This window comes from Dryobates pubescens, chromosome 10 (assembly GCF_014839835.1).
Source record: "Dryobates pubescens isolate bDryPub1 chromosome 10, bDryPub1.pri, whole genome shotgun sequence".
NCBI classification, from domain to species: Eukaryota; Metazoa; Chordata; class Aves; order Piciformes; family Picidae; genus Dryobates; species Dryobates pubescens.
The window spans coordinates 15,997,144-16,021,419 of NC_071621.1; the positions used below are offsets into that span (position 1 = coordinate 15,997,144).

At 52.8% G+C, this 24,276-nt stretch overlaps 1 protein-coding gene across 1 annotated transcript in view; it reads right to left on the reverse strand.

Moving 5' to 3' along the window:
* FCHSD2 (FCH and double SH3 domains 2) overlaps positions 1-15,417 on the reverse strand; it is a 227,818-nt gene extending 212,401 nt beyond the window's left edge. The window contains exons 1-2 of the mRNA XM_054164636.1: positions 15,193-15,417; positions 9,345-9,442 (exon numbers count right to left, since the gene is read on the reverse strand). Coding sequence (XP_054020611.1) covers positions 9,345-9,442; positions 15,193-15,213 — 119 coding nt within the window. The 5' untranslated portion in view covers positions 15,214-15,417. The remainder of the gene's footprint in view (positions 1-9,344; positions 9,443-15,192) is intronic.
* Positions 15,418-24,276: the final 8,859 nt, after the last annotated feature.

Here is a 24,276-nt window from a genome sequence, read left to right on the forward strand (position 1 = left end):
CTAATGTGCAGAAGTAAATCTCTTCTGGTGCAACCTGAAGCCATTAAAAGCAGTCAGGTGTGAATACAATGAATGACAGCATGGCTCAGGTTTTAAGGGACCATAAAGATCATCAACTGCCCTGACATGGGCAGGGACACCTCTCAACTAGACCAGGTTGCTCAAGGCCTCATCCAGCCTGACCCTGAACACCTCCAGGGAGAAGGGATCCACAGCCTCCTTGGGCAGCCTGTTCCAGAGTCTCACCAACCTCATACTGAAGAACTTCCTCCTCAGATCCAGTTTAATCTTCCCCTCCCTCTGCTTCAAACTATTCCTCCTTGTCCTGTTGCTAGACACCCTTGGGGAAAGTCCCTCTCCAAGTACTTGAAGCCACAAAGAAACTCTGCAGGATTTCTGGTTCACAGTGCCAAAGTCCACGTTTACCTTTCCAGGAGGCAAAACCTGCTTCTCCATCCTGATTGCAGAAAGCAATGCCAGCAGAGATCATAGAATCACAGAATGGTCTGGGTTGGAAGGGACCTCCAAAGGGCATCCACTCCAACCCCCTCTGCACTCAGCAGGGACATCCTCAACTAGCTCAGGTTGCCCAGAGCCCTGTCCAGCCTCACCTTCAATATCTCCAGGGATGGGACCTCAACCACCTCTCTGGACAACCTGTCCCAGTGTCCCACCACCCTCATGGTGCAGAACTTGTTCCTAACATCCAATCCAAATCTGCTCTGCTCTAGTTTGAAGCCACTGCCTCTCATCCTGTCCCTGCAGGCCTCTGCAAATAGTCTCTCTCCATCCTTCTTGTAGCCTCCTTCAGGTACTGGCAGGCTGCTATTAGGTCTACCAGATGAAAGGCTACAGTAGCTTCAGTGAGCTCCAGAAGATAAACAGATGTCAGGGCTCAAACTGAGCCAACAATCCTAAAAGCCTCCTGAATCACTTGTTCCACAAATTCCTCAGTCAGCCAGGATGAAGAAAGGCAACACCAAGAGCCAACTCCTAGCTTCTAAACATAGACATGTATTTTTAAACCTATTTGCTAACCCTACTTTTTTTCCCCCCCCTTCTAGTCTTGTCAAGTCATTAAAAAGATCCTTCAGGTTTCCTGCTCCTCAGCTCCCACAGAGCAGAGACTCTCTGCAAGCCTGAGATTTGCAGGGTTTTTTCTATAATGAATATTAGATTTTTCAGGTTATTTCAAGAAATCATTCAACTCCCAGGAAAACTTTCCACTCCACCAGCAGCAGTACTATTGTCAAGTCTAAGGCATGCTTCCAACGAGAACCTGCTGTCCTTTCTTTCCTCCTGGACCCCAAGGAGTCAATCTACATCCTTACACACAGAAGAGAGACTCATGGAATCATGCAGGCTGGAAAAGACCCTTAAGATGTAGTGGTTTTAATACTGGAACAGGTCGCCCAGGGTTGTGGTTGAGGCAAGATCAGACTCAATGTGGCCCCAGGCAGCCTGATCTAGTTGGAGATGTCCAACCACTTTGCAGTGAGCAGGAACAAGATGAATTTGGAAGGTCCCTTCCAACCCCATACAATCTGTGACTCCAACCATCAACCCAGCACTGGCAAGTTCACAGCTAAACCATGGCCCTCAGCACCACATCTCCACAGCTTTTAAATCCTTCCAGGGATGGGGACTCCACCAGTGCCCTGGGTAGCCTGGGTCAGGTCTTGACAAACCTTTTAGTGAAGAAATTGTTCCTAATATCCAACCTAAATCTCCCCTGGTGCAACTTGAGCTCTTTCCTTTTGTCTTGTCACTTGCTACTTGGGAGAACAGACCAACCCCTACCTGGCTCCAAGCTCCTTTCAGGAAGTTGTAGAGAGCTGAAGGCCTCCCCACAGCCTCCTTTTCTCCAGGCTAAAGAGCCCCAGCTCCCTCAGCTGCTCCTCACCAGACCTGTTCTCCACACCCTTCACCAGCTTCAGTGCCCTTCTCTGGACCTGCTCCAGCACCAAAATGTCCATCTTGGAATAAGAGACCCAAAACTGAACCCAGGATCTGAGGTGTAGGCTCCTCAGTGCTGGTACAGGGGGACAATGATTCCCCTGGTCCTGCTGGCCAGACTATTGCTGATCCAAGCCAGGATGCTGTTGGCCTTCTTGGCTACCTGAGCACAGCTGTATTATCACTCAAGAAGAACACACATTTTCAGATTTAAATAAACCTCGGGGGGTTGTTTATGTACAGCCCTCAAGGAGATGAAGTATGTACAGAGAAGCTGGGAAAAAGGTAATTAGATCTACATACCTCAACCCTGAGCAGGAGCAATCCCCCTTGGAATAAATAGTAGAATCACAGAATGGTCTGGCTTGGAAGAGGCTTCCAGAGGTCATCCAGTCCAACCCCCTCTGCACTCAGCAGGGACATCCTCCACTAGCTCAGGTTGCCCAGAGCCCTGTCCAGCCTCACCTTCAATATCTCCAAGGATGGGGCCTCAACTACCTCCCTGGGCAACCTGTTCCAGTGTTCCACCACCCTCATGGGGCAGAACTTGTTCCTAACATCCAATCTAAATCTGCTCTGCTCTAGTTTGAAGCCATTGCCTCTTGTCCTGTTGCTGCAGGTCTTTCTAAACAGTCCCTCTGCAGCCTTCTTGTAGCCCCCTTAAGGTACTAGAAGGGTGCTCTTAGGTCTCCCTTCTCTTCTCCAGGATGAAGAGTAGCTCAGAGTTCCACATCCCCTCCAAACAACAAAGTTTAAGCCTTCAAACCACAAACAGTCAAAAGAGTGCTCAGCTTTCTATAAAGATATCAAAGCTATTGGAATGCCAACTATGTCTATGATCTGGTAGGCTGCCAAAACTCATCTGTTGGTCTACCAGACAATAGATGTGCTCTGCTGGAACTCATCAGAGAACCTTCTGATCTCTTCCTTGTGCCCTTTCTTTTATCCCTTGTATACAAAACTGACTTGCAAAGATACAAAGAGATGTAATGAAAAGCTGTAAGTCCTCTACAGGATGGTGTTTAAGTATCAAGTGTGTGATTTAAATGTGGCCAGCAGGACAAGGGAGGGGACTGTTCCTCTGTCCACTGCTGAGGCTACACCTCAAATCCTGAGTTCAGCTTTGGGCCCTTCACTCCCAGAGAAACATTCATTGCTTGAGTGTGGCCAGGGAAGGGCAACAAAGCTGGGGAAAGGTCTGGAGCATAAAACAAGGGCATGAAGTTGGAGTCTTGCAGTACTGAGCTGCATCAAAAGAAGTGTGACCAGCAGATCAAGAGAGGTGATTCTCCCCCTCAACCTTGCTCTCAAGAGACCCCACCTGGAGCACTGTGTCCAGTTCTGGTGCTCCCACCACAAGAAGGACATGGAACTGTTGGAGGAGGTCCAGAGGAGGCCATGAAGATGATCAGAGGGCTGGAGAACCTCCCCTGTGGGGACAGGCTGCAAGAGTTGGGGCTGTTCTGCCTGGAGAAGACAAGGATCCAGGGAGACCTTAAAGCAGCCTTCTAGCACCTGAAGAGGGCTACAAGAAAGTTGGGGAGGGACTTTTGACAAGGGCTGGGAGTGACAGGACAAGGGGCAATAGATTGAAGCTGGAAGGGGGCAGATTGAGACTGGAGATGAGGAGGAAATTCTTTAGAGGGTGGTGAGACACTGGCACAGGTTGCCAGGAAGGTTGTGGATGCCTCCTCCCCAGAGGTGTTCAAGGCCAGGCTGGATGAGGCCTTGAGCAACTTGGACTGGTGGGAAGCATCCCTGCCCCCAGCAAGGGGGTTGGAACTGAATGATCTTAAAGGTCCTTTCCAACCCAATCCATTCTATTAATCCCCAATAGTGCTCCAAAAGGACTCAAACTCCCTCAAGCCTCACTAAACAAACAGCTTTTGGCTCAGATTGAATCTTCCTGGGTAACAGCAGGATGCTTTCTAGAAAAATAATTCTTCATTCCTGAGACAAAAAGATGCTGTGTGTGTGTGTGTTGTTCCAGTGAGCACTGCCTTCTGGAACGCTCGGGCAGCATGGTGGCTGCATACCCTGAATGCACTCCTAAAGAAATGAGTAATGGGACGACAAGGCTGACACCCAACTTGTCACACCAGTGCCACAGAATGGCCCAGGCAGGAAGGGACCTCCAAAGGTCATCCAATCCAACCTCCCTGCAGTCAGCAGGGACATCCTCAACTACATCAGGTTGCCCAGAGCCCTGTCCAGCCTCACCTTCAATATCTCCAGGGAAGGAACCTAAAACCACCTCCCTGGGCAACTTGTTCCTGTGTTCCACCACCCTCATGGTAAAGAACTTCTTACTGATATTCAGTCTAAATCTGCTCTGCTCTAGTTTGAAGCCACTGCCTCTCATCCTGTCACTGCAGGCCTTTGCAAACAGTCTCTCTGCAGCCTTCCTGTACATACATAGAATAGAATACATACATAGAATAAACCAGGTTGGAAGAGACCTTCAAGATCATCGCGTCCAACCCATCAACCAATCCAACACCGCCCAAACAACTAACCCACAGCACCAAGCACCCTGTCAAGTCTTCTCCTAAAAACCTCCAGTGATGGCGACTCCACCACCTCCCCAGGCAGCCCATTCCAAAGGGCAATCACTCTTTCTGTATAGAACTTTTTTCTAACATCCAGCCTGAACCTCCCCTGGCACAGCCTGAGACTGTGTCCTCTTGTTCTGGTACTGCTTGCCTGGGAGAAAAGACCAACAGCCGTCTGTCTACAACCTCCCTTCAGGTAGTTGTAGAGAGTAATAAGGTCACCCCTGAGTCTCCTCTTCTCCAGGCTAAGCAACCCCAGCTCCCTCAGCCTCTCCTCGTAGGGCTTGTGCTCCAAGCCCCTCACCAACTTTGTTGCTCTTCTCTGGACTCGTTCCAGCAAGTCAACCTCCTTCCTAAACTGAGGGGCCCAGAACTGGACACAGGACTCGAGGTGCGGCCTAACCAGTGCAGTGTACAGGGGCAGAATGACCTCCCTGCTCCTGCTGGCCACACTGTTCCTGATGCAGGCCAGGATGCCATTGGCCCTCTTAGCTGCCTGGGCACACTGCAGGCTCATGTTCAGTCTACCGTCGACTAGCACCCCCAGGTCCCTCTCAGCCTGACTGCTCTCCAGCCACTCTGACCCCAGCCTGTAGCTCTGCATGGGGTTGCTGTGGCCAATGTGCAGAACCTGGCACTTGGATGTGTTAAATCTCATGCCGTTGGACTCTGCCCATCTGCCCAGCCTGTCGAGGTCCCTCTGCAGAGCCTCTCTACCCTCCAGCAGATCAACTCCTGCCCCCAGCTTGGTGTCGTCAGCAAATTTACTGATGATGGACTCGATGCCCTCGTCCAGATCATCAATAAAGATGTTAAAGAGCATGGGGCCCAGCACTGATCCCTGGGGCACACCACTGGTGACTGGCTGCCAGCTGGATGTGGCACCATTCACCACCACTCTCTGGGCTCGGCCCTCCAGCCAGTTCCTAACCCATCGCAGTGTGCTCCCATCCAAGCCATGGGCTGACAGCTTGGCCAGGAGTTTGCTGTGGGGAACGGTGTCAAAGGCCTTGCTGAGGTCCAGGTAGACTACATCCACAGGCCTGCCCACATCCACCAGGCAGTCACCTGATCATAGAAGGAGATCAGGTTGGTCAGGCAGGACCTGCCCTTCCTAAACCCATGCTGGCTGGGCCTGATCCCTTGGCCATCCTCTAAGTGTTGTGCTGTAGGTCCCCTTCAGGTACTGGCAGGCTGCTATTAGGTCTCCCTGGAGCCTTCTCTTCTCCAGGCTGAACACCCCCAGCTCCCTCAGCCTGGCCTCACAGCAGAGCTGCTCCAACCCCCTGAGCATTTGCCTGGCCCTCCTCCGGACCTGCTCCATCAGCTCCAGGTCCTTGCTGTGCTGAGGGCTCCAGACCTGCACACAGCACTCCAGCTGAGGTCTCCCCAGAGCAGAGCAAAGTGGCAGAATCACCTCTCTGGCTCTGCTGCCAGCACTGCTTTGGCTGCAGCCCAGGCTGCCCTTGGCCTTCTGTGCTGCAAGCTCACACTGCCTGCTCCTGTCCAGCTTGTCCTGTCACAAGCTGACCAGCACGCTACCAAGCCTTCAAACCCCACACTCCCTCCCCCCCTTCACAACTCAGTGCAATTAAAAGGCTTCTGTATCACAAATGAAAATCAGGGGGGGTTGGGGTTTTTTCCCAGCAAAGGCTGGGGGCTTTTTTTTTACTGGCCCAAATTCTCATCTCCTCTCCTCGTCTGGTATCTGCTGTTGGAACAAATCCTTGCCACGATGGAGCTGTCATACCCCATCCACATCATTCCATGCTTAAAGAAGTGTTTAATCTGTAAATCCAGGCAGTGGTTCTGCCAGCAACAAGAAGCCTGAACACAGCCTGGCTCCATTTAGTGACTCTGGTAGTGGATTAAATATATTAACCCGGCTCCTTAATCCACAACATTAAAATGGACAAATTAAATTAACTGCTGAAATTAAATTACATGGGAGAAAAACATATTTTAAGCCAAACATCTTCATGTTTTCCAGGGTTAGTGGCCACAGGCTAACAATGTTGATGATACCTTTTGGCACAATGGAGACTCCAGCGATCAAGAGCAGAGGAAAGGCTAAAACCAGGACTTGAGCAGCAGCACCTGGCTTAGCTGTTCAAAAAGCAAGGATGAAGACAAGACAGCAGCGTGCCCACATGGCCAAAAAGGCCACCAGCATCCTGGTTTGGATCAGGAATAGTGTGGCTCAAGACTAGGGAAGAGCTTGTTCCCCTGGACTCAGCACTGGTGAGGCCACACCTCAAACGCTTGGGCCCCTCAGTCATAGAAGGGCACTGAAGTGCTGCAGCATATCCAGAGAAGGACAATGAAGCTGGTGAAGGGTCTGGAGATCAGGGCTGGTGAGGAGCTGCTGAGGGAACTGGGATTTGCTTACTGTGGAGAAAAAGAGGCTGAGAGGAGACCTTGTAGCTCTCTACAACTCCCTGAAAGGAGGTTGGAGCCAGAAGGGGGTTGGTCTCTTCTCCCTAGTAACAAGTGACAGGATGAGAGGAAACAGCTTCAAGTTGTGGCATGGAAAGTTTAGGCTGGCTACAAGGATCAATTTCTTCCCTGAAAGGGTTGTCAAGGCCTGAAGCAGGCTGCCCAAATCAGTGGTGGAGTCCCCATTCCTGGAGGGGTTTAAAAGCCACGGAAATGTGGTGCTGTGGGACATTATTTAGCCACAGACTTGGCAGTGCAAGGCTGATAGTTGGAGTCCATGAACTTCAGGGTCTTTTCCAGCCTCAACAGTTCTATGATTCTGACAACACCTGGACCAGAACAGCAGCACCTGACTCTACAAGCCCTAAAAATAAACTTCTGTCTAAGGAGAAACATTCCTTGGATCAGTCTGTTACTTATTACTCAGCATTTGCTTGTAAAAGCACTGCACAGCCACTAATCTTAATCTGAGGAAATGAAATCTGTGATCTTGACCACACAAAAAAGCATTTCTGACAACCACCAAAGAAGAGCAGGCTCAAAGCCCCCACCTTCTGATTTATGATGAGGACACCAAAAGAGAGAGACAAACAGCGTGTCACCTGTCACAGCCAACACATTTGCACCTTATATACACAGAAAGCAAGACATCTCATTCAAATAATTAACGGATGGAATCAGAGAATGGCTCAGGTTGGAAGGGACCTCAGAGCTCATCTCCTTCAACCTCCACACCATGCCCAGGGACACCTCTCAACTAGATTCAGCTGCTCAAGGCCTCATCCAGCCTGGCCTTCAACACCCCCAGGCAGGAGGCAGCCACAGCCTCCCTGGGCAGCCTGTTCCAGACTCTCACCACCCTCACACTGAAGAACTTCTTCCTCAGCTCCAGTCTGACCCTGCTCTGCCTCAGCTTCATACCATTCCCCCTTGGCCTGGCTCTAGACACCCTTAGCAAAAGTCCCTCTGCAGCCTTCCTGCAGGATCCCTTCAGCTATTGCAAGGCAGCTCTGAGGTCCCCCTGGAGCCTTCTCTTCTCCAGGCTGAACACCCCCAGCTCCCTCAGCCTGGCCTCACAGCAGAGCTGCTGCAGCCCTTGGATCATCTTTGTGGCCCTCCACAAACAGAGTACTAAAAAGAACAGGACAGCAGCACACTCAGTGCTGAACATTTCACAGAAGAGCCATCTCTGAAATTGCTCCTTTGCAAATGGAATCCTCTCTAAAGTGCCACCAGATTTGGTTAAAAGCAAACTTTCCACTCCAAGAGATGCAGTCACTTTAGATAAAATGAGTAACACAACCCCCACAACTGATGCCATGGAGATTTTCCCTAGATTCATAGAATGGTTTGGGTTGGAAAGGACCCTTAAGATCACCCAGTTCCAACCCCCTGCCATGGGTAGGGACACCTCCCACCAGCCCAGGTTGCTCAAGGCCTCATCCAACCTAGCCTTGAATACCTCCAGGTAATGGACATTCACAGCCTCCCTGGACAACCTGTTCCAGTGTCTCCCCACCTTCACTCTAAAGAATTTCTTCCTAATCTCCAGTCTGAATCCAGCTTCAGTGCATTCCCCCTCATCCTATCCCTACAAACAAGTCCCTCTCCAGCTCTCCTGTAGCCCTCTTCAGGGTACTGGAAGGCCTCTATGAGGTCTCCTCAGAGCCTTCCTTTCTCCAGGCTGAACAACCCCAGCTCTCTCAGCCTGTCCTCACAGCAGAGGCTCTCCAGCCCTCTGATCACCTCAGTGGCCTCTTCTTGGCCCCACTATTGATCTCAAATCTGCTCAGAGCTTCCACTTATAAATGCAAATGTGAGCTGCTGGTTAAAAAAAAAACCCCAACCAAACAACAACAAACCAAACCCCACTTCGATGCCATTTAAAGAGCTATTCAAAGCCCTCTAGACCTAGGAGGAGCTTTCAGGCCAGCAAGACATAAATCATGAGGGGATTTAAAATATTTCAAGTCATTTTAGCAGCCTCTCACAAGTGGTGAATCAAAGGCTTCAGTCTATTACACACCCAAACCCCCAAGAAAAAACATTGCTGAACAGCCCAGCGCTTTTTTTTTGGGTCGGTGACTTTTGTTTCCAGCGGTTCTCCCCGCCGAAGAGAAAGGGAGGGGGGGGGGGGGGAAAAAAAAAACCCAGTCAAAAAAACCCAAACTGGTTTGCATTGTGTTAGCTCCAGTTATAATTTCCAGCTGTGTCAAAACTTTTCACAGCCTGAAAGGGGAAAAAAAAAAAGCAAGCAGCAGGAAATCCAAAGAGGAAATTCCATCGTCAGTTCCTGACGTTTTGTAACTCCAGTGCTCCTCCAGCAGCGAAGGCAAAAACAGAACGGAGAGGAAGGAAAAAGGGATCGAAGCAGAGGGCTTCTGGGAGCGCAGAGCTTACCTGATATCATCCAGGAGCTCGCATTCGGCCTGATGCTTGGCCTGAAGTCTTGTCATCTGCTCCACCTGGATGTTCTTGAGCTCCTGTGTAACTTTCACCTGCGGCAAAGCACAAGGCACCACAGACCGCCTTTAGCTCCTCCAGGGTTTGAGGGCAAATTGCAACAGGACAAAGAACAGTTCGTCTACTCACGGAATGGGTCGGGTTGGAAGGGACCTAGTATCATAGTATCAGTCAGGGTTGGAAGGGGGCACAAGGGTCATCTAGTTCCAACCCCCCTGCCATGGTCAGGCACACCCCACACTAGATCAGGCTGGCCAGAGCCTCATCCAGCCTGGGCTTAAACATCTCCAGGGATGGGGCCTCAACCCATTCCAGGCCTTCACCACTCTCATGGTGAAGAACTTCCTCCTCACGCCCAGCCTGAATCTCCCCACCTCCAGCTTCATTCCATTCCCCCTAGTCCTATCACTACCTGAGATCCTGAGAAGTCCCTCCCCAGCCTTCTTGTAGGCCCCCTTCAGATACTGGAAGGCCACAATTAGGTCACCTGGGAGCCTTCTCTTCTCCAGCCTGAACAGCCCCAACTCCTTCAGTCTGTCCTCATAGGAGAGGTGCTCCAGCCCTCTGCTCATCCTTGTGGCCCTTCTCTGGACACCTTCCAGCACCTCCAGATCCCTCTTGTAATAGGGCCTCCAGAACTGGAGGCAGTACTCCAGGTGGGGTCTCAGCAGAGCTGAGGAGAGGGGGAGAATCACCTCCCTTGCCCTGCTGGCCACACTTCTCTTGCTGCAGCCCAGGATCTGATTGGCTTTCCAGGCTGCAAGTGCACACTGAGAGCTCCTGTTGAGCTTCTCCTCCACCAGCACCCCCAGGTCTCTCACCTCTGGGCTGCTTTCCAGCCAGTCCCTGCCCAGCCTGGATTTGTGCCTGGGATTGCCTCAACCCAGATGCAGGACCCTGCACTTGGTCTTGTTGAACCTCATGAGGTTGTCCTGAGCCCACCTCTCCAGCCTGTCAAGGTCCCTCTGGATGGCATCCCTTCCCTCCAACCTGTCTGCTGCACCACACAGCTTGGTGGCATCAGCAAACTTACTGAGGGTACACTCAATGCCACTGTCCATGTCACTGACCTCCTAAGGTCATCTAGTCCAACCTCCCTGCAGTCAGCACAAGAGGTTGCTCAGAGCCTTGTCCAGTCTCACCTTGAGTATCTCTAGGGATGGAGCCTCAGCTACCTCCCTGGGCAACCTGTTCCAGTGTTCCACCACCCTCAAGGTGCAGAACTTGTTCCCAACATCCAATCCAAATCTCCACTGCTCTCCTTTAAAATCATTGCCCCTTGTCCTCTCACTGCAGGCCTTTGGGAACAAGCCTTCTTGCAGCCCCCTTCAGGTACTGGAAGGCCTCTGTTAGGTCTCACAGATTCATGGAATGGTTTTAGGCTGGAAGGGACCTTGAAGATCATCCAGAAATCAATTGAAGTCCTTGATCTATTTTGAAAATGCACATTTAACCCTGTGTTCAAATTTACAACCAGGAAGTGCAGCTTGACCCCCTGCAACATCCATAAAGGCTGATCTCAGGAAGTGCTGTCAGCCCACCAGGCTCACACTGCAGACACAATCACAGGATGGTTTGAATTGGAGGGGAACTTAAAGATCACCTAGTTCCAACCCTCTCCCATCAGCAGGGATACCTCCTACTACACCTCAAGGCCTCATCCATCCTGGCCTTGAACACTTCCAGGTTTGAAGCCTACACAACTTCCTTGGGCAACCTGTTCCAGTGCCCCCCTCCTACCCCTCCATGGGGAACATTTCTTTGTAATGTCTAATCTAAACCCAGCTTCTTCCAGTTTGAAGCCATCACCTCTCCTCCTGTCAGTCCATGCCTTTGTAACAAGTCCCCCTCCAGCTCTCCTGGAGGCCTCGTACAAATACTGGAAAGCTGCCACCAGAAGGTCTCCCTGAAGCCTTCTCTTCTCCAGCCTCAACACCCCCAACTCTCCCAGCCTGGCCTCACAGCAGAGGGCTTCCAGCCCTCCCAGCATGGCTGTGGCCTCCTCTGGCCCTGCTCCAACAGCTCCCTCTCTGTACTGAGGCCTCCAGAGCTGCCCCAGCACTGCAGGTGGGGTCTGAGCAGAGCAGAGCAGAGGGGCAGAATCCCCTCCCTGCCCCTGCTGCCCACACTGCTGGGGATCAGCCCAGCACAGGGCTGGCTCTGGGCTGGCAGTGCTCAGTGCTGGCTCATCTCCAGTTTTTCACCCCCCAGCACTCCCAAGTCCTTCTCCACAGGGCTGCTCTCCATCCATTCTCTACCCAGCCTGGATTTGTGTTTGGAATTGCCCCAACACAGGTTCAGGACCTTGCACTTGGCTTTGTTGAATCTCATGAGGCTGAGATGGCAAAACCCTCAAGCTTATGCCCAAACATTAACAAAGGTGTGATTTTATTCCAAAAACTGGGAGGGTTGCTTGTGTGCAATGAGAGCTTTGCCTACCAAAAAGAAAATGCAAGCCACAGGGGGGAATAAGAGGTGATTCTGCCCCTTGATTCTGCTCTGCTCAGACACCACATCCAATCCTGCCTCCAGTTCTGATGTCCCCAGCACAAGGAGGACACAGAGCTGCTGGAGGGAGCCCAGAGGAGGCCACAAAGATGATCCAAGGGCTGCAGCAGCTCTGCTGTGAGGACAGGCTGAGGGAGCTGGGGGTGTTCAGCCTGGAGAAGAGAAGGCTCCAGGGGGACCTCACAGCTGCCTTCCAAGAGCTGAAGGGACCCTGCAGGAAGGCTGCAGAGGGACTTTTGCTAAGGGTGTCTAGAGCCAGGCCAAGGGGGAATGGTTTGAAGCTGAGGCACAGCAGGGTCAGACTGGAGCTGAGGAAGAAGTTCTTCAGTGTGAGGGTGGTGAGAGTCTGGCACAGGCTGCCCAGGGAGGCTGTGGCTGCCTCCTGCCTGGGGGTGTTGAAGGCCAGTCTGGAAGAGGCCTTGAGCAGCTGAGTCTAGCTGAGAGGTGTCCCTGGGTATGGTGTGGAGGTTGGAGGAGATGATCTCTGAGGTCCCTTCCAACCTGAGCCATTCTCTGCTTCATGGTTCTGTGAGCTCACAAGATATGCACTGGGTACTTCAGCAGAAACTGCAGAATTGTGACATTGATTAAACTGTCCTACAACTGTTACCATTCAGAGAGAGCTGAAACATGAAGCTGATTTTTGATTGTGCCCTCTGTAAAAGGCTTCACAAGTTCACCATTTTTAGGAGACTGCTGTAATTTGCCTTTGAACATGGGCAGCATGAAGCTAAAATTTCAATACTTTGGGAACCCAAATCCCACCTGAATGGGTGGAGGTTGGAAGGGACCTCTAGAGAGCATCTAGCCCAGCCTCCCAGCTCAAGCAGGTAGCTGGCAGGTACCTGCCAGGTATGATTTGACTTTGGCACCATTAGCACAGGTATGATTTGACTTTGGAAAGGTTATCTTTGGGGTTGTTTTGTTCTGGTTTTTACAAAACAAGAGCTCTTGGCATTGAAGGCCTCTGGTGCTCACAGGGAATTCATGAAAAAAACCCAAACCACCACAACAAAACAGATCACCAGCAGATCTGAGGACATTATGCATTCATGAGGATATAAATGGCCCCATCCCTGGAGGTGTTTAAGCCCAGGCTGGAGGAGGCTCTGGCCAGCCTGATCTAGTGTGGGGTGTCCCTGCCCATGGCAGGGGGGTTGGAACTGGATGATCCTTGTGGTCCCTTCCAACCCTGACTGATACTATGATAAATGCCAAACAGTTACTGTAAGGGGGGAAGAGAGATGAAAAATTCAGAGAGGAAGACACACATCTTCCTCTTCTTGGCTAGCCAGTGTGAAAAAAAGCAACAAAAATCCAACTTAAATCTCATGAGCTAGCCAAAGCCTCCTCAATTTTAACACTGGAAACCATCCCCCAGCAACAGGGACCCTTCAATCACATTCTAGGAAGATGAAGTTCTTTCACATGATACCAACAAAAAAAAACCACCCCACAACAAAACCCAACACACATCCAGTTGAAGCAGAAAAAGTCTCTATTTTTAACATGAACTTTCAGCATTTGGGGGCTTATCTACATGTAAAAAAAACCCCAAAACAACCCAAACCCAACCCAAACCCACGATAAAACCCTACTCAAAATAAATAACCCTCCCTCCCCCCCCCAAGATGATCCCATGTCATGGAAACAAGCTTTAAATGAAACAAAAACCCCACCCCAACATATAGGCAAAGAATGACAGGCACAGAGCATAAATGAGGCACCAAATGCAAAACTAAAATAGAAATCAGAATGAACAAAAGCAGAGTCCAGCCACAAAAACAGAGGTCGAGAAGCAGGAATGAGCCAAGGAGAGATCTCCACTGCAGCTGCCTGCCAGGGCTACCGGGGAGCTTGGGGGATGACAAGGGATTTCTGTTTATGCTCCCTCTCCAATCTTCCTCCCCTCGCCCTCCAGGCTCTCCCAGTCACTGTTCCAGGGTTTGTTCACCCAGCAAACCCCTGCAGTCCCCTGGGTGAGACACCTCAACGTCACACACAAAATCTCAAACATCCAGGGTGAGCTCCATCCATGGAGATTGTCAGTGGGTAGAACCCAAACCACCCTCACCAGGCAGCATCGCAAAGAATCTGTAATACACACACAGATCACAAAACCACACAACTCCCTTCCACCGTGCCTGCAAAGGAGCAGCCCTGCCTGCCGAGATCGGCTTCACCTTCTCCCCGTTGCCTACATCCCTCAAAATCACTCCCCAGTAAATCTCAGTACTTACACATAGCTCAAAACCCCACCACAGCTCAAGCCTTCCCCACTAACAACCTGCCTACATGGAAAAGCCACACTTGGGATCACCTTTTATTATCCAAACCCTTACATTGCTCCTCATGCCTCTTCCCAAAGGAGCTCCCCCTAAAGCAAAGCACCCCATATTCCCATGGCCAGCAGGGACAGGCTAAAAAAAAAACCCATAACCCTGCCCATGCATCTGCAGCTTGTTCCCATCACACATATGTTGCATATTTTTGGCTGCAGGGGTTCCTGATAGACGCTGGGATAGCCTGCACCCTTGCATCAACTCCAGACGTGACCTTCTGCTCCGAGACAACCAACCCCTTGCTCTTGGCATCCACCCACCGCAGCACCTCTGGAACACAGCTGGCAGCACCCCACCACCCGCACAGGCTTTCTCAACACCTCTGTGCACTGCCAAGACCTCCGCAGTCACTGCCCCCCTCTCCCCGCCCTCCCCAGCCACTGCTCTCCTCCGCTTGGAGAGCCTCCATTGAGCACGGAGGTGGCCCAGCCACGGCCACCCCAACACCCGCTGCCCAAGGGCACCACCTTCCTCACCAGCCCTTCCTCATGCCCTGTTCTACTTCCACAGCTCAGCCGCTCCAGCTGGACCCATCCTATCCCACCACCGCCACCCCCCACGGCCCCTCCACACATCCAGTTTCCAGCCCCCCCCCAGGCGTTCCCACCTTGCTGCTGACCCTCACCGAGCCCCCTCCGCGCCTCACACCTCCCCTCTTCCCTAACACTTGCTCTGCTTTTCCTACCCTACCTTCAGACTCCAACCACTGCACAACCAGCCCGGCGCCCAACCTGCTGCCCCACCGACCACCGCCGTGCCCTCAGACCCCCACACCGCCTCCCTCGTCCCCTGCCCCTAGGCCTCACCACCCTGCCCCAAAACAACCCCACCTCGGTCAGCCTGCCCGCCCCGCATCCAAACCGCCCTCGGCCTCCCCCCAGCCCCCCCTCCCGCCCCGGCACCCTCTCTCCTTTCCCCGGGGGGAGCCTCCTCACCTTCCTCGGCGGGGGCTGCATGGTGCTGCGCTGGGTCTCCACATCAATTCCCTCCCCCTCGGCAGCAGGATGCGGCCCCCGCTGCAGGAGGAGGAGGAGGAGGAGCGGACAGCGATGGTCTCCCTCCCGGCTCGGGGCGAGTCCCGGTCGGCGGGAGGAGCGGGGATGGGGAGGGGAGGGGAGGGAAGGGAAGGGAGGGCGGTGTGTGTGAGTGTGTGTATGTGTGTGTGTGTGCGTGGAGGAGGGGTTGAGGTGAGGCCGCTTCTTCCTCACGGGCGGGCGCCAAGCAGCGTCCCGAAACCCGGCCCTGGGGGAGCGGGGAAGGGAAAGGAGGCGGTGGAAGGAAGGCGGGGACGGGGCTGAGGCGGGAGGAGGAGGAGGAGGAGGAGTAGGGGAGCGACTTCGGGAAGAGGAGGAGGGGGTGGTGGGAATAAATAAATAAAAAATAGAACAACAAGCGGCAGAGGAGGAGGCAGAAGAGGAGGCAGCGGAGCGCGGCTCGGGAGCGCCCCGCCGAGGGGACGCGCGCCCCGCCAGCGGCCCGCCCCGCAGAGGCCTCAGGGCCGCGCTCAGCGGCCGCCATAGAGGGAGGGGAGCAGGAGGCACGACACGCCCCGAGCGGCGCCCGCTGCGGCCGCTGGGCGGCGCCATAAGAGAGGCGGCGGGAGGGGGATGCGGGATGCGGGAGGGGGATGCGGGAGGGGGACGGCGATGAAGAGCGGGGTGCGGCGGTGCTTGTGCATGGGGGGGTAGAGAGAGATACAGGGGGTGCAGAGGGAGGGTGCGGTAGTGCACGGGGGTGAAAAAGGGGGGGCACAGGCGGGTGCGGGGGTTTGCACTGGGAGTACACAGCGGTGACCACGGGGGTGGAAAGAGGGGTGCAAGGGGGTGCGGGGGTGCAGGGGTTTGCACGGGGCGAACTGGGGGTACACAGGGGTGCCCGTGAGGGTGAAAAGAGGGGTGCAGGGGGGCACAGGTGTGCAGGGTTTTGCATAGGGCTACACTGAGGGTACACAGGGGTGCTCAGGGGGTGAAAAGGGGGATGCAGAGCAGGTCACAGGGATGTATGGGGGTGCTGGGTTTTACGTGGTGGTGAACTTGGAGGTGCACGGGAGGTGAAAACAGGGAGTCACAGGGTGGTACAACGGTGCAGGGAGTTGCATAGAGGTGCACAGGGTGGTGCCCAAGAAGGGTGCAGGGCTGCAGAGGGGGTGAGAGGAGGGTATGGGTGCATGCACAGGGTGGGGGTGCACAGGAGGGTACAGGGGGTGCAAGGGGAGTGCACAGAAGGGGTGCAGGGGGTTACATAGGGGTGCAGAGGGACATTCCCCGGGGGTGTGCATAGGGTGGTGAAAAGGAGGATATAGAGGGTGCACAGGGGATGCATAGGGGGTAAAGAGAGGGCACAGGGGTTTGGATAGGGGTGCAGAGGGGACGCACAGGGAGAATGCAGGGCTTGCACAGCGGGGTGCAAAGGTGCTTAAGGGGTGCAGAAGGCTACAGGGGGTGTACAGGGGGGAGCCCAGGCTAGTTTAGGGGTTTCTGGAGCAGGAGTGTGCAAAGGAGGTATGCATCAGGGTGCAGAGGTGTGCACAAGGGGGTACATAAGGGGTTGCAGGGATATGCATAGGGGGAGCAGGCAGTGTACAGGGGAGTGGGGGGGTGTATGGGGGTGCACAGGGATTACTAGGATGTGCATAAGGGGTGCACAGGGGGGTGGGTGGGCATAGAGGGGTGGGCACAGGGTGGGGCATGGAGTGGTGCAGGATGTTCATGGTGGGGGTGAGGGCCACAGCATGGCTGCCCAAGGCCACCACCAGCACATTGCATGTTGGCCCAGCCAACATTTGGAGGAAATTCCTTACAGTGAGGGTGGGGGAACACTGAAACAGGTTGCCCAGGGCAACACCCTGGAGGTGTTCAAGGCCAGGCTGGATGAGGCCTTGAGCAGTATGAGCTAGTGGAAGGTGTCCCTGACCATGGCAGGGGGCTTGGAACTGGATGATCTTTAAGGTCCCTTCCAGCCCAAACCATTCTATGATAGACAAGGAACTGTGATCCTCAGACCCTGGGGACAGTGGCTGGAGCTGTCCCTTGAGACTGACACACAGGTGCCAGTGCTTCCCAAGGCCACCCACCCAGGAGTAGAGCATCTGGAAAGCACAGCAGCCAATGAGCCCTGTGCAAGAGGTTGCATTTGCAGAACCATAGAATGCATCAGCTTGGGAAGGACTCTTGAAGGTCATCCTGTCCAACCCCACTGCAGGCAGCAGGGACATACCCAACTAGAACAGGTTGCTCAGGGCTCCATCAAGTCTGACCTTGAATGTCTGCAGGGATGGGGCCTCCACGAGCTCTCTGGGGCAACCTCACCACCCTCCTTTAATACAAAGAGAATCAAATCAATACAGAATACAGAATTAACCAGGCTGGAAAAGACCTTTGAGATCATCAGTTCCAACCTATCGCCCAACACCATCTCATCAACTAAACCATGGCACCAAGTGCCTCATCCAGGCTCGGTTTAAACACTTCCAGTGTTTAAACACCTCCCTGGGCAGCACATCCCAGTGCCAAATCTCTCTTGCTGGGGAGAATTTCTTCCTCACCTTGAGGCTAAACCTCCCCTGGTGCAGCTTGACACTATGTCCTCATGTTCTGGTGCTGGTTGCCTGGGAGAAGAGACCAACCCCCACCTGGCTACAACCTCCCTTCAGGTAGTTGTAGACAGCAATAAGGTCTCCTCTGAGCCTCTTCTTCTCCAGGCTAAGCAACCCCAGCTCCCTCAGCCTCTCCTCACAGGGCTGTGCTCCAGACCCCTCCCCAGTCTTGTTGCCCTTCTCTGGACACCTTCCAGCATCTTTCTTAAACGGAGAGTCCCAGAACTGGACACAGGACTCAAGGTGTGGCCTGACCAGTGCTGAGTACAGGGCACAATGACCTCCCTGCTCCTGCTGGCCACACTATTCCTGATGCAGGCCAGGATGCCATTGGCCTTCTTGGCCACCTGGGCACACTGCTGGCTTGTGTTCAGACTACTTTCAACCAGCACCCCCAGGTCCCTCTCTGCCTGGCTGCTCTCCAGCCACTCTGTCCCTAGCCTGTAGCACTGAACCCTTGAGTGCTGCAGACGTTAATGGGATGTAGGTGCACCCAGGAGGCAGCCAGGATGTTCCCAGCTATGCAGTGTCATGTTTCACTGGGTGTGAATTAAAACCCCTCTGATCAAACATGCTCTTCTTTGTTTTTTCTCCCCCAGTACTTAGGTTGATTTGCTTCGTGTATCGGATCGGTTGCAACAAAGCCTTGCCAATATTCAAGTGCATTTGGATGTCTCCTTGAAGCAAATCACCAAGGCAGCTTGCAGAACATGAGGCAATTGCCATAATTGCATTTCCCCAAGTGCTCCAGCACTGCTGCTGCTCCATCACCAGCTCCTTTCTTATTGATGGCCTGCTTTGCTCCAGCTCCCAGAAAATGACTCCTCCTCACCTTCAAAGGCGGCTGTAACCTTTGACTTTTAGCTGGGGAGGGGCTTTTGATAAGGGCTTGGAGTGACAGGATGAGGGGCAATGGATTGAAGCTGGAAAAGAGGAGTTTGAGACTGGAGATTAAGAAGAAAATCTTGCCAGTGAGGGTGGGGAGAGCTGCTAAGGGCAGTGGTGGAGTCTCCATCCCTGGAGGGGCTTGGATGCCCTGGACATGTGGTGCTGAGGGACATGGTTTAGTGGTGACCTGAGTGAACAGTTGGACCTGATGATCTTAAAGGTCTCTTCCAACCCAAATGAGTCTATGACTCTATGCCCCAGGTCCAGTAGCAAGTTTGAGGGCAACCAGGAACTTATGGGGAGATTTACACCTGATATAAGGAGAATCTTTTTACACTGAGGGTGATGGTAAGACACAGGTCCAGGTTGCCTAGAGAGATGGAACAATCACTGGAACTGTTCCAGGTCAGGATGTTTGGAGCAACCTGCTCTAGTAGAAGATGTCAGCAGATCCAGAGAGGTGATTCTGCCACTTTGCTCTGCTCTGGGGAGACCTCAGCTGGAGTGCTGTGTGCAGGGCTGGAGCCCTCAGCACAGCAAGGACCTGGAGCTGATGGAGCAGGTCCAGAGGAGGGCCAGGAAAATGCTTAGAGGGTTGGAGCATGTCTGCTACAAGGACAGACTGAGGGAGCTGGGGGTGTTCAGCCTGGAGAAGAGAAGGCAGCCTGCCAGTACCTGAAGGGGCTACAAGAAGGCTGCAGAGGGACTGCATAGGCCTGTGGTGACAGGATGAGAGGCAATGGCTTCAAACTGGAGCAGAGCAGATTTAGATTGGATGTGAGGAACAAGTTCTGCACCATGAGGGTGGTGGAACACTGGAACAGGTTGCCCAGGGAGGTGGTTGAGGCCCCATCCCTGGAGATATTAAAGGTGAGGCTAGACAGGGCTCTGGGCAACCTGATGTAGTTAGGGATGTCCCTGCTGTGTGCAGAGGGGATTGGACTGGATGACCTTTGGAGGTCCCTTTTAACTCACACCATTCTATGATTCTGTCCCTGCTGACTGCAGGGAAGCTGGATTAGATGACCTTGAAAGGTTCCTTCCCACCCAAACCATTCTATGATTACAGACAAGCCCAGCTGAATCTGAAGATCACAACTGAACCAAAAGTGTTTTGTGGGTTTTCCTTCCTTAAGGTACAGATTGGAAGCAAATTTCTGGGCAGATGTTTGAAATCTAATAAATTGATCCTCTAGCAGTCTGGCTTGGTGGCCCACATCCTAAATCAACCCCCATCTGCTCCATCCACCTGGTAATGCAACTACTCCAGATGTTGCCTGTACGTGTTCCAACCTTCCTGACTGCCAGAAAGCATTCTCTGAGTTGCAGCAGCTCAACCAACGACCCTTAAGAGGAAACTGGAGTTGCTGTTGTCACTTTGGGGCACCACCTGAAGGTTTGCAGCAAGCTAATCATGGAATGGGTTAACTTGGAAGGGATCTTAAAGTCCATCTGATTTCAATCCCCCTGCCATGGGCAGGGACACCTCTCACGAGCCCAGGTTGTTCAAGGCTTCATCCAACCCAGCCTTGAACACCTCCAAGGAGGGGGCATCCACAGCATCTCTGGGCAACCTGTTCCAGTGTCTCCCCACCCTCACTCTAAAGAATTTCTTCCTGATATCCAGTCTAAATCTCCCCTCTTCCAGCTCCAAACCATTGCCCCTCATCCTGTCACTCCAAGCCTTGTCACAAGTTGCTCCCCAGATCTCCTGTAGCATCCTTCAGGCACTGGAAGGCTGCTCTAATGTCTTCTTGGAGCCTTCTCCAGGCTGCAAGCACCATTCACCACCTCTCTCTGGTCTCAGCCCTTCACCCAGTTCCTAACCCAAACAAAAGAAACCCCAACCCAAATAATAATATCAATGGATCCACTGCTCCAGAAATTAAAGTCATTAATGGCAGGAGCTGGGGTTAGTTAAATAATCATTGAAAAGGAGCTGCTGTAGCATTGATGAAGGAGGAGGTGCAACCTCAATGAAGACAGAGTGTGGCGGTGTAGGCTGGGTGCCTCCTGTTCCTGCCACATAAGCTACAGCTCCAGTGTCCCAAGGGTCCAACCCAGTAGGTGGACACAGGAAACAGTGTATTTCATACCCATAATATCCTGCACCCTATAAATCCAGCTGCAAAGTCATTCACTTCCTCTTGCTTCCCTCTCTGCTCTCGTGGGATGAGGAGCTTTGGGATGTGGTCTAACAGCTGTGTACAGGGAGATGTTGGGTTGTGGTTGGACTCTATGATCTCGAGGGCTTTTCACAGAGTCACAGAATCACCAAGGCTGGAAGAGACCTCAAAGATCATCGAGTCCAACCTGTCACCAACAGACCTCAGGACTAAACCATGGCACCAAGTGCCACCTCCAATCCCCTCCTCCAGGGATGGTGACCCCACCACCTCCCTGGGCAGTACATCCCAAGAGCTAACAGCTCTCTCAGTGAAGAACTTTCTCCTCACCTCCAGCCTAAACTTCCCCTGGTGCAGCTTGAGACTGTGTCCTCTTGTTCTGGTGCTGGTTGCCTGGGAGAAGAGGCCAACCCCCTCCTGGCTACAACCACCCTTCAGGTTTTCCAACCAGGCAATTCTATGATGCTATGACCCACACCTTGCTCCAGCCTCCTTTCAGGTGATTGCAGAGAGCCAGAAGGTCTCCCTGGTTTTTTTAATCCTTCACATCAGGTGGCCAAGAAGGCCAATGGCATCCCGGCATGCGTCAAGAATAGTGTGGCCAGCAGGAGCAGGGAGGTCATTGTGCCCCTGTACTCTGCACTGGTTAGGCCACACCTTGAGTGCTGTGTCCAGTTCTGGGCCCCTCAGTTTAGGAAGGACATTGAGACACTTGAACGTGTCCAGAGAAGGGCAATGAGGCTGGGGAGAGGCCTTGAGCACAGCCCTGTGAGGAGAGGCTGAGGGAGCTGGGGTGGTTTAGCCTGGAGGAGAGGAGGCTCAGGGGAGACCTTATTGCTGTCTACAACTACCTGAAGGGGGGTTGTAGCCAGGAGGGGGTTGGTCTCTTCTCCTAGGCAACCAGCACCAGAACAAGAGGACACAGTCTCAAGCTGTGCCAGGGGAAGTTTAGGCTGGAGGTGAGGAGAAAGTTCTTCACTGAGAGAGTTGTTAGCCGTTGGAATGTGCTGTCCAGGGAGGTGGTGGAGTCACCATCCCTGGAGCTGTTCAAGAGAGGATTGGATGTGGCACTTGGAGCCATGGTCTAGTCATGAGGTCTGTGGCGACAGGTTGGACTTGATGACCTTTGAGGTCTCTTCCAACCTTGGTGATTCTGTGACTCTGTGATCAGAATTTAATCCCTGAAGGGTTTTGCACCTTTTTTAACTACATAAAAAAACAACCAACAAAACCAAGCAAGGAAACCACTTCACCTTTCAGGACTCTCGGCTACCAGGCTGTGCTTCAGAGCAAAGAACCAACATGTTTTAACCCATGCTGTGGGCAGGGTGATTAATGCAGGAGGCAGCTCTGGCTGTGAAAGCTTCGGTGGAGATGAGTTTCCACCAGCAAATCCAGGCAGCTGCTGATGAAGCAGATTTTGCCTGCTGAACTGGCAGCAGTTTTCCTGGCAGAAGGGTTCGGTCGCCAGCGGAAACCACGGTGGCAGGGGGGCTGCTGACGCAGCAGTTGTTGGGCTGGGAGGTCCCCCCCGGTTTTGGGGAGGTGGTCTGGGAAGGGCTTGCTCAGGAGAAGTCATTTTTGTGTGTTAAATGGGGATGTATAGGAATATAACTCTGTGTTGCATAGGAGGTGAGGAGAAAGTTCTTCACCGAGAGAGTCGTTCACCATTGGAATGTGCTGCCCAGGGAGGTGGTGGAGTCACCATCCCTGGAGGTGTTCAAGAGGGGATTGGATGTGGCACTTAGTGACATGGTCTAGTCATGAGATCTGTGGTGACAGGTTGGACTTGATAATCTTTGAGGTCTCTTCCAACCTTGGTGATACTGTGATACTGTCAATGTATGAGTGTATTTTATACTAAATAGGAAAATCTCAGGATAGAGCAGCACAGAAGAGAATCAGGATCAGTAAGGCTGCAGAAGGCTTCTAAGATCATCAAGTCTGACCATCAGTCCAAGACTATATAAGTAGATGAAGAGAGAGAGAGAGAGAGAGGTGGAGAGATAGAGAGAGATGGAGAGATAGAGAGATGGATAGATGGATAGATGGATAGATAGATGGATGGATGGATGGATGGATGGATGGATGGATAGGTAGATGGATAGATAGATAGACAGACAGATAGAAAGACAGAGAGAGAGAATCACAGAATCATAGAATCACAGAATGGTTTGCTTTGGCAGGGACCTTGCAAAGTCATCTAGTCCAGTGCCACTGCAAGGACACCTTCAACTAGATCAAGCTGCCCAGAAGCCACATCCAACCTGGCCTGGAATGGTTCCAGGGATGGGCATCTCCCACCTCTCTTGGGCAACCTGGGACAGGCTCTCACCACCTGCAGTGTAAAACATTTTTTTCCTTCTCTCTGGTCTGTATCTCCCTCTTTGGGTTTCAAACCACTCCCCCTCGTCCTGTCACAACAGGCCTGGGTAAGAAGTCTGTTCCCAGCTTTCTTCTGGGCTTCTTTAAGTTCTTCAAGGCCACCAGACAGTCTCCCTGGAGCCTTCTCTTCTCCAGGCTGAACAACCCCAACTCTCCCAGCCTGGCCTCACAGCAGAGGGCTTCCAGCCCTCCCAGCATGGCTGTGGCCTCCTCTGGCCCTGCTCCAACAGGTCCCTGCCTGTGCTGAGGCCTCCAGAGCTGCCCCAGCACTGCAGGTGGGGTCTGAGCAGAGCACAGCAGAGGGGCAGAATCCCCTCCCTGCCCCTGCTGCCCACACTGCTGGGGATCAGCCCAGCACAGGGCTGGCTCTGGGCTGGCAGTATGCAGTGCCAGCTCATCTCCAGCTTTTCACCCCCAAGTCCTTCTCTCTGCTGTGAGATCTTGGGCTTCACGGCACAATTTCGCTCATAACCTCTTTGGGCAGCCTGCTCCAGTGTTGTCCCTCCAGATGTTTCCAGCTCCACTTTTCTTCTTCCACTGCACTAAGAAGATGGTGACAAGTTTTTGAAGGCCATGGAAATGCTTTTCCTTGTGCACATCTCAGGCAGGGGATATCCCAGCATCGGTTGTAGGGGCTCCTTACACCCCTCTTCCCAGGATATGGTAAAAGATGAGGGATTCACAGATTCATGGAGTAGTGTAGGTTGAAGGGACCTTGTAAGATCACCTAGTTCCAAACACCCTGCCATGGTACAAGGACACCTTCCACCAGCCCAGGTTGCTCAAGACCTCATCCAACCTGCCCATGAATACTTCCAGGGAGGGGACATCCAAAACCTCCCTGGGCAACCTGTTCCAGTATCTCACTATCCTTACTGTGAAGATGAGGATGGGTCCTGGTCCCACCTTGGTTTCTCAAATCAACCACTATGCTCAAGCAATGAAGCTGGCACTGAATGGAACATAACTAGAAAAGGGTAGATTCAGATTGGATGTCAGGAAGAAGCTCTTCCCCATGAGGGTGG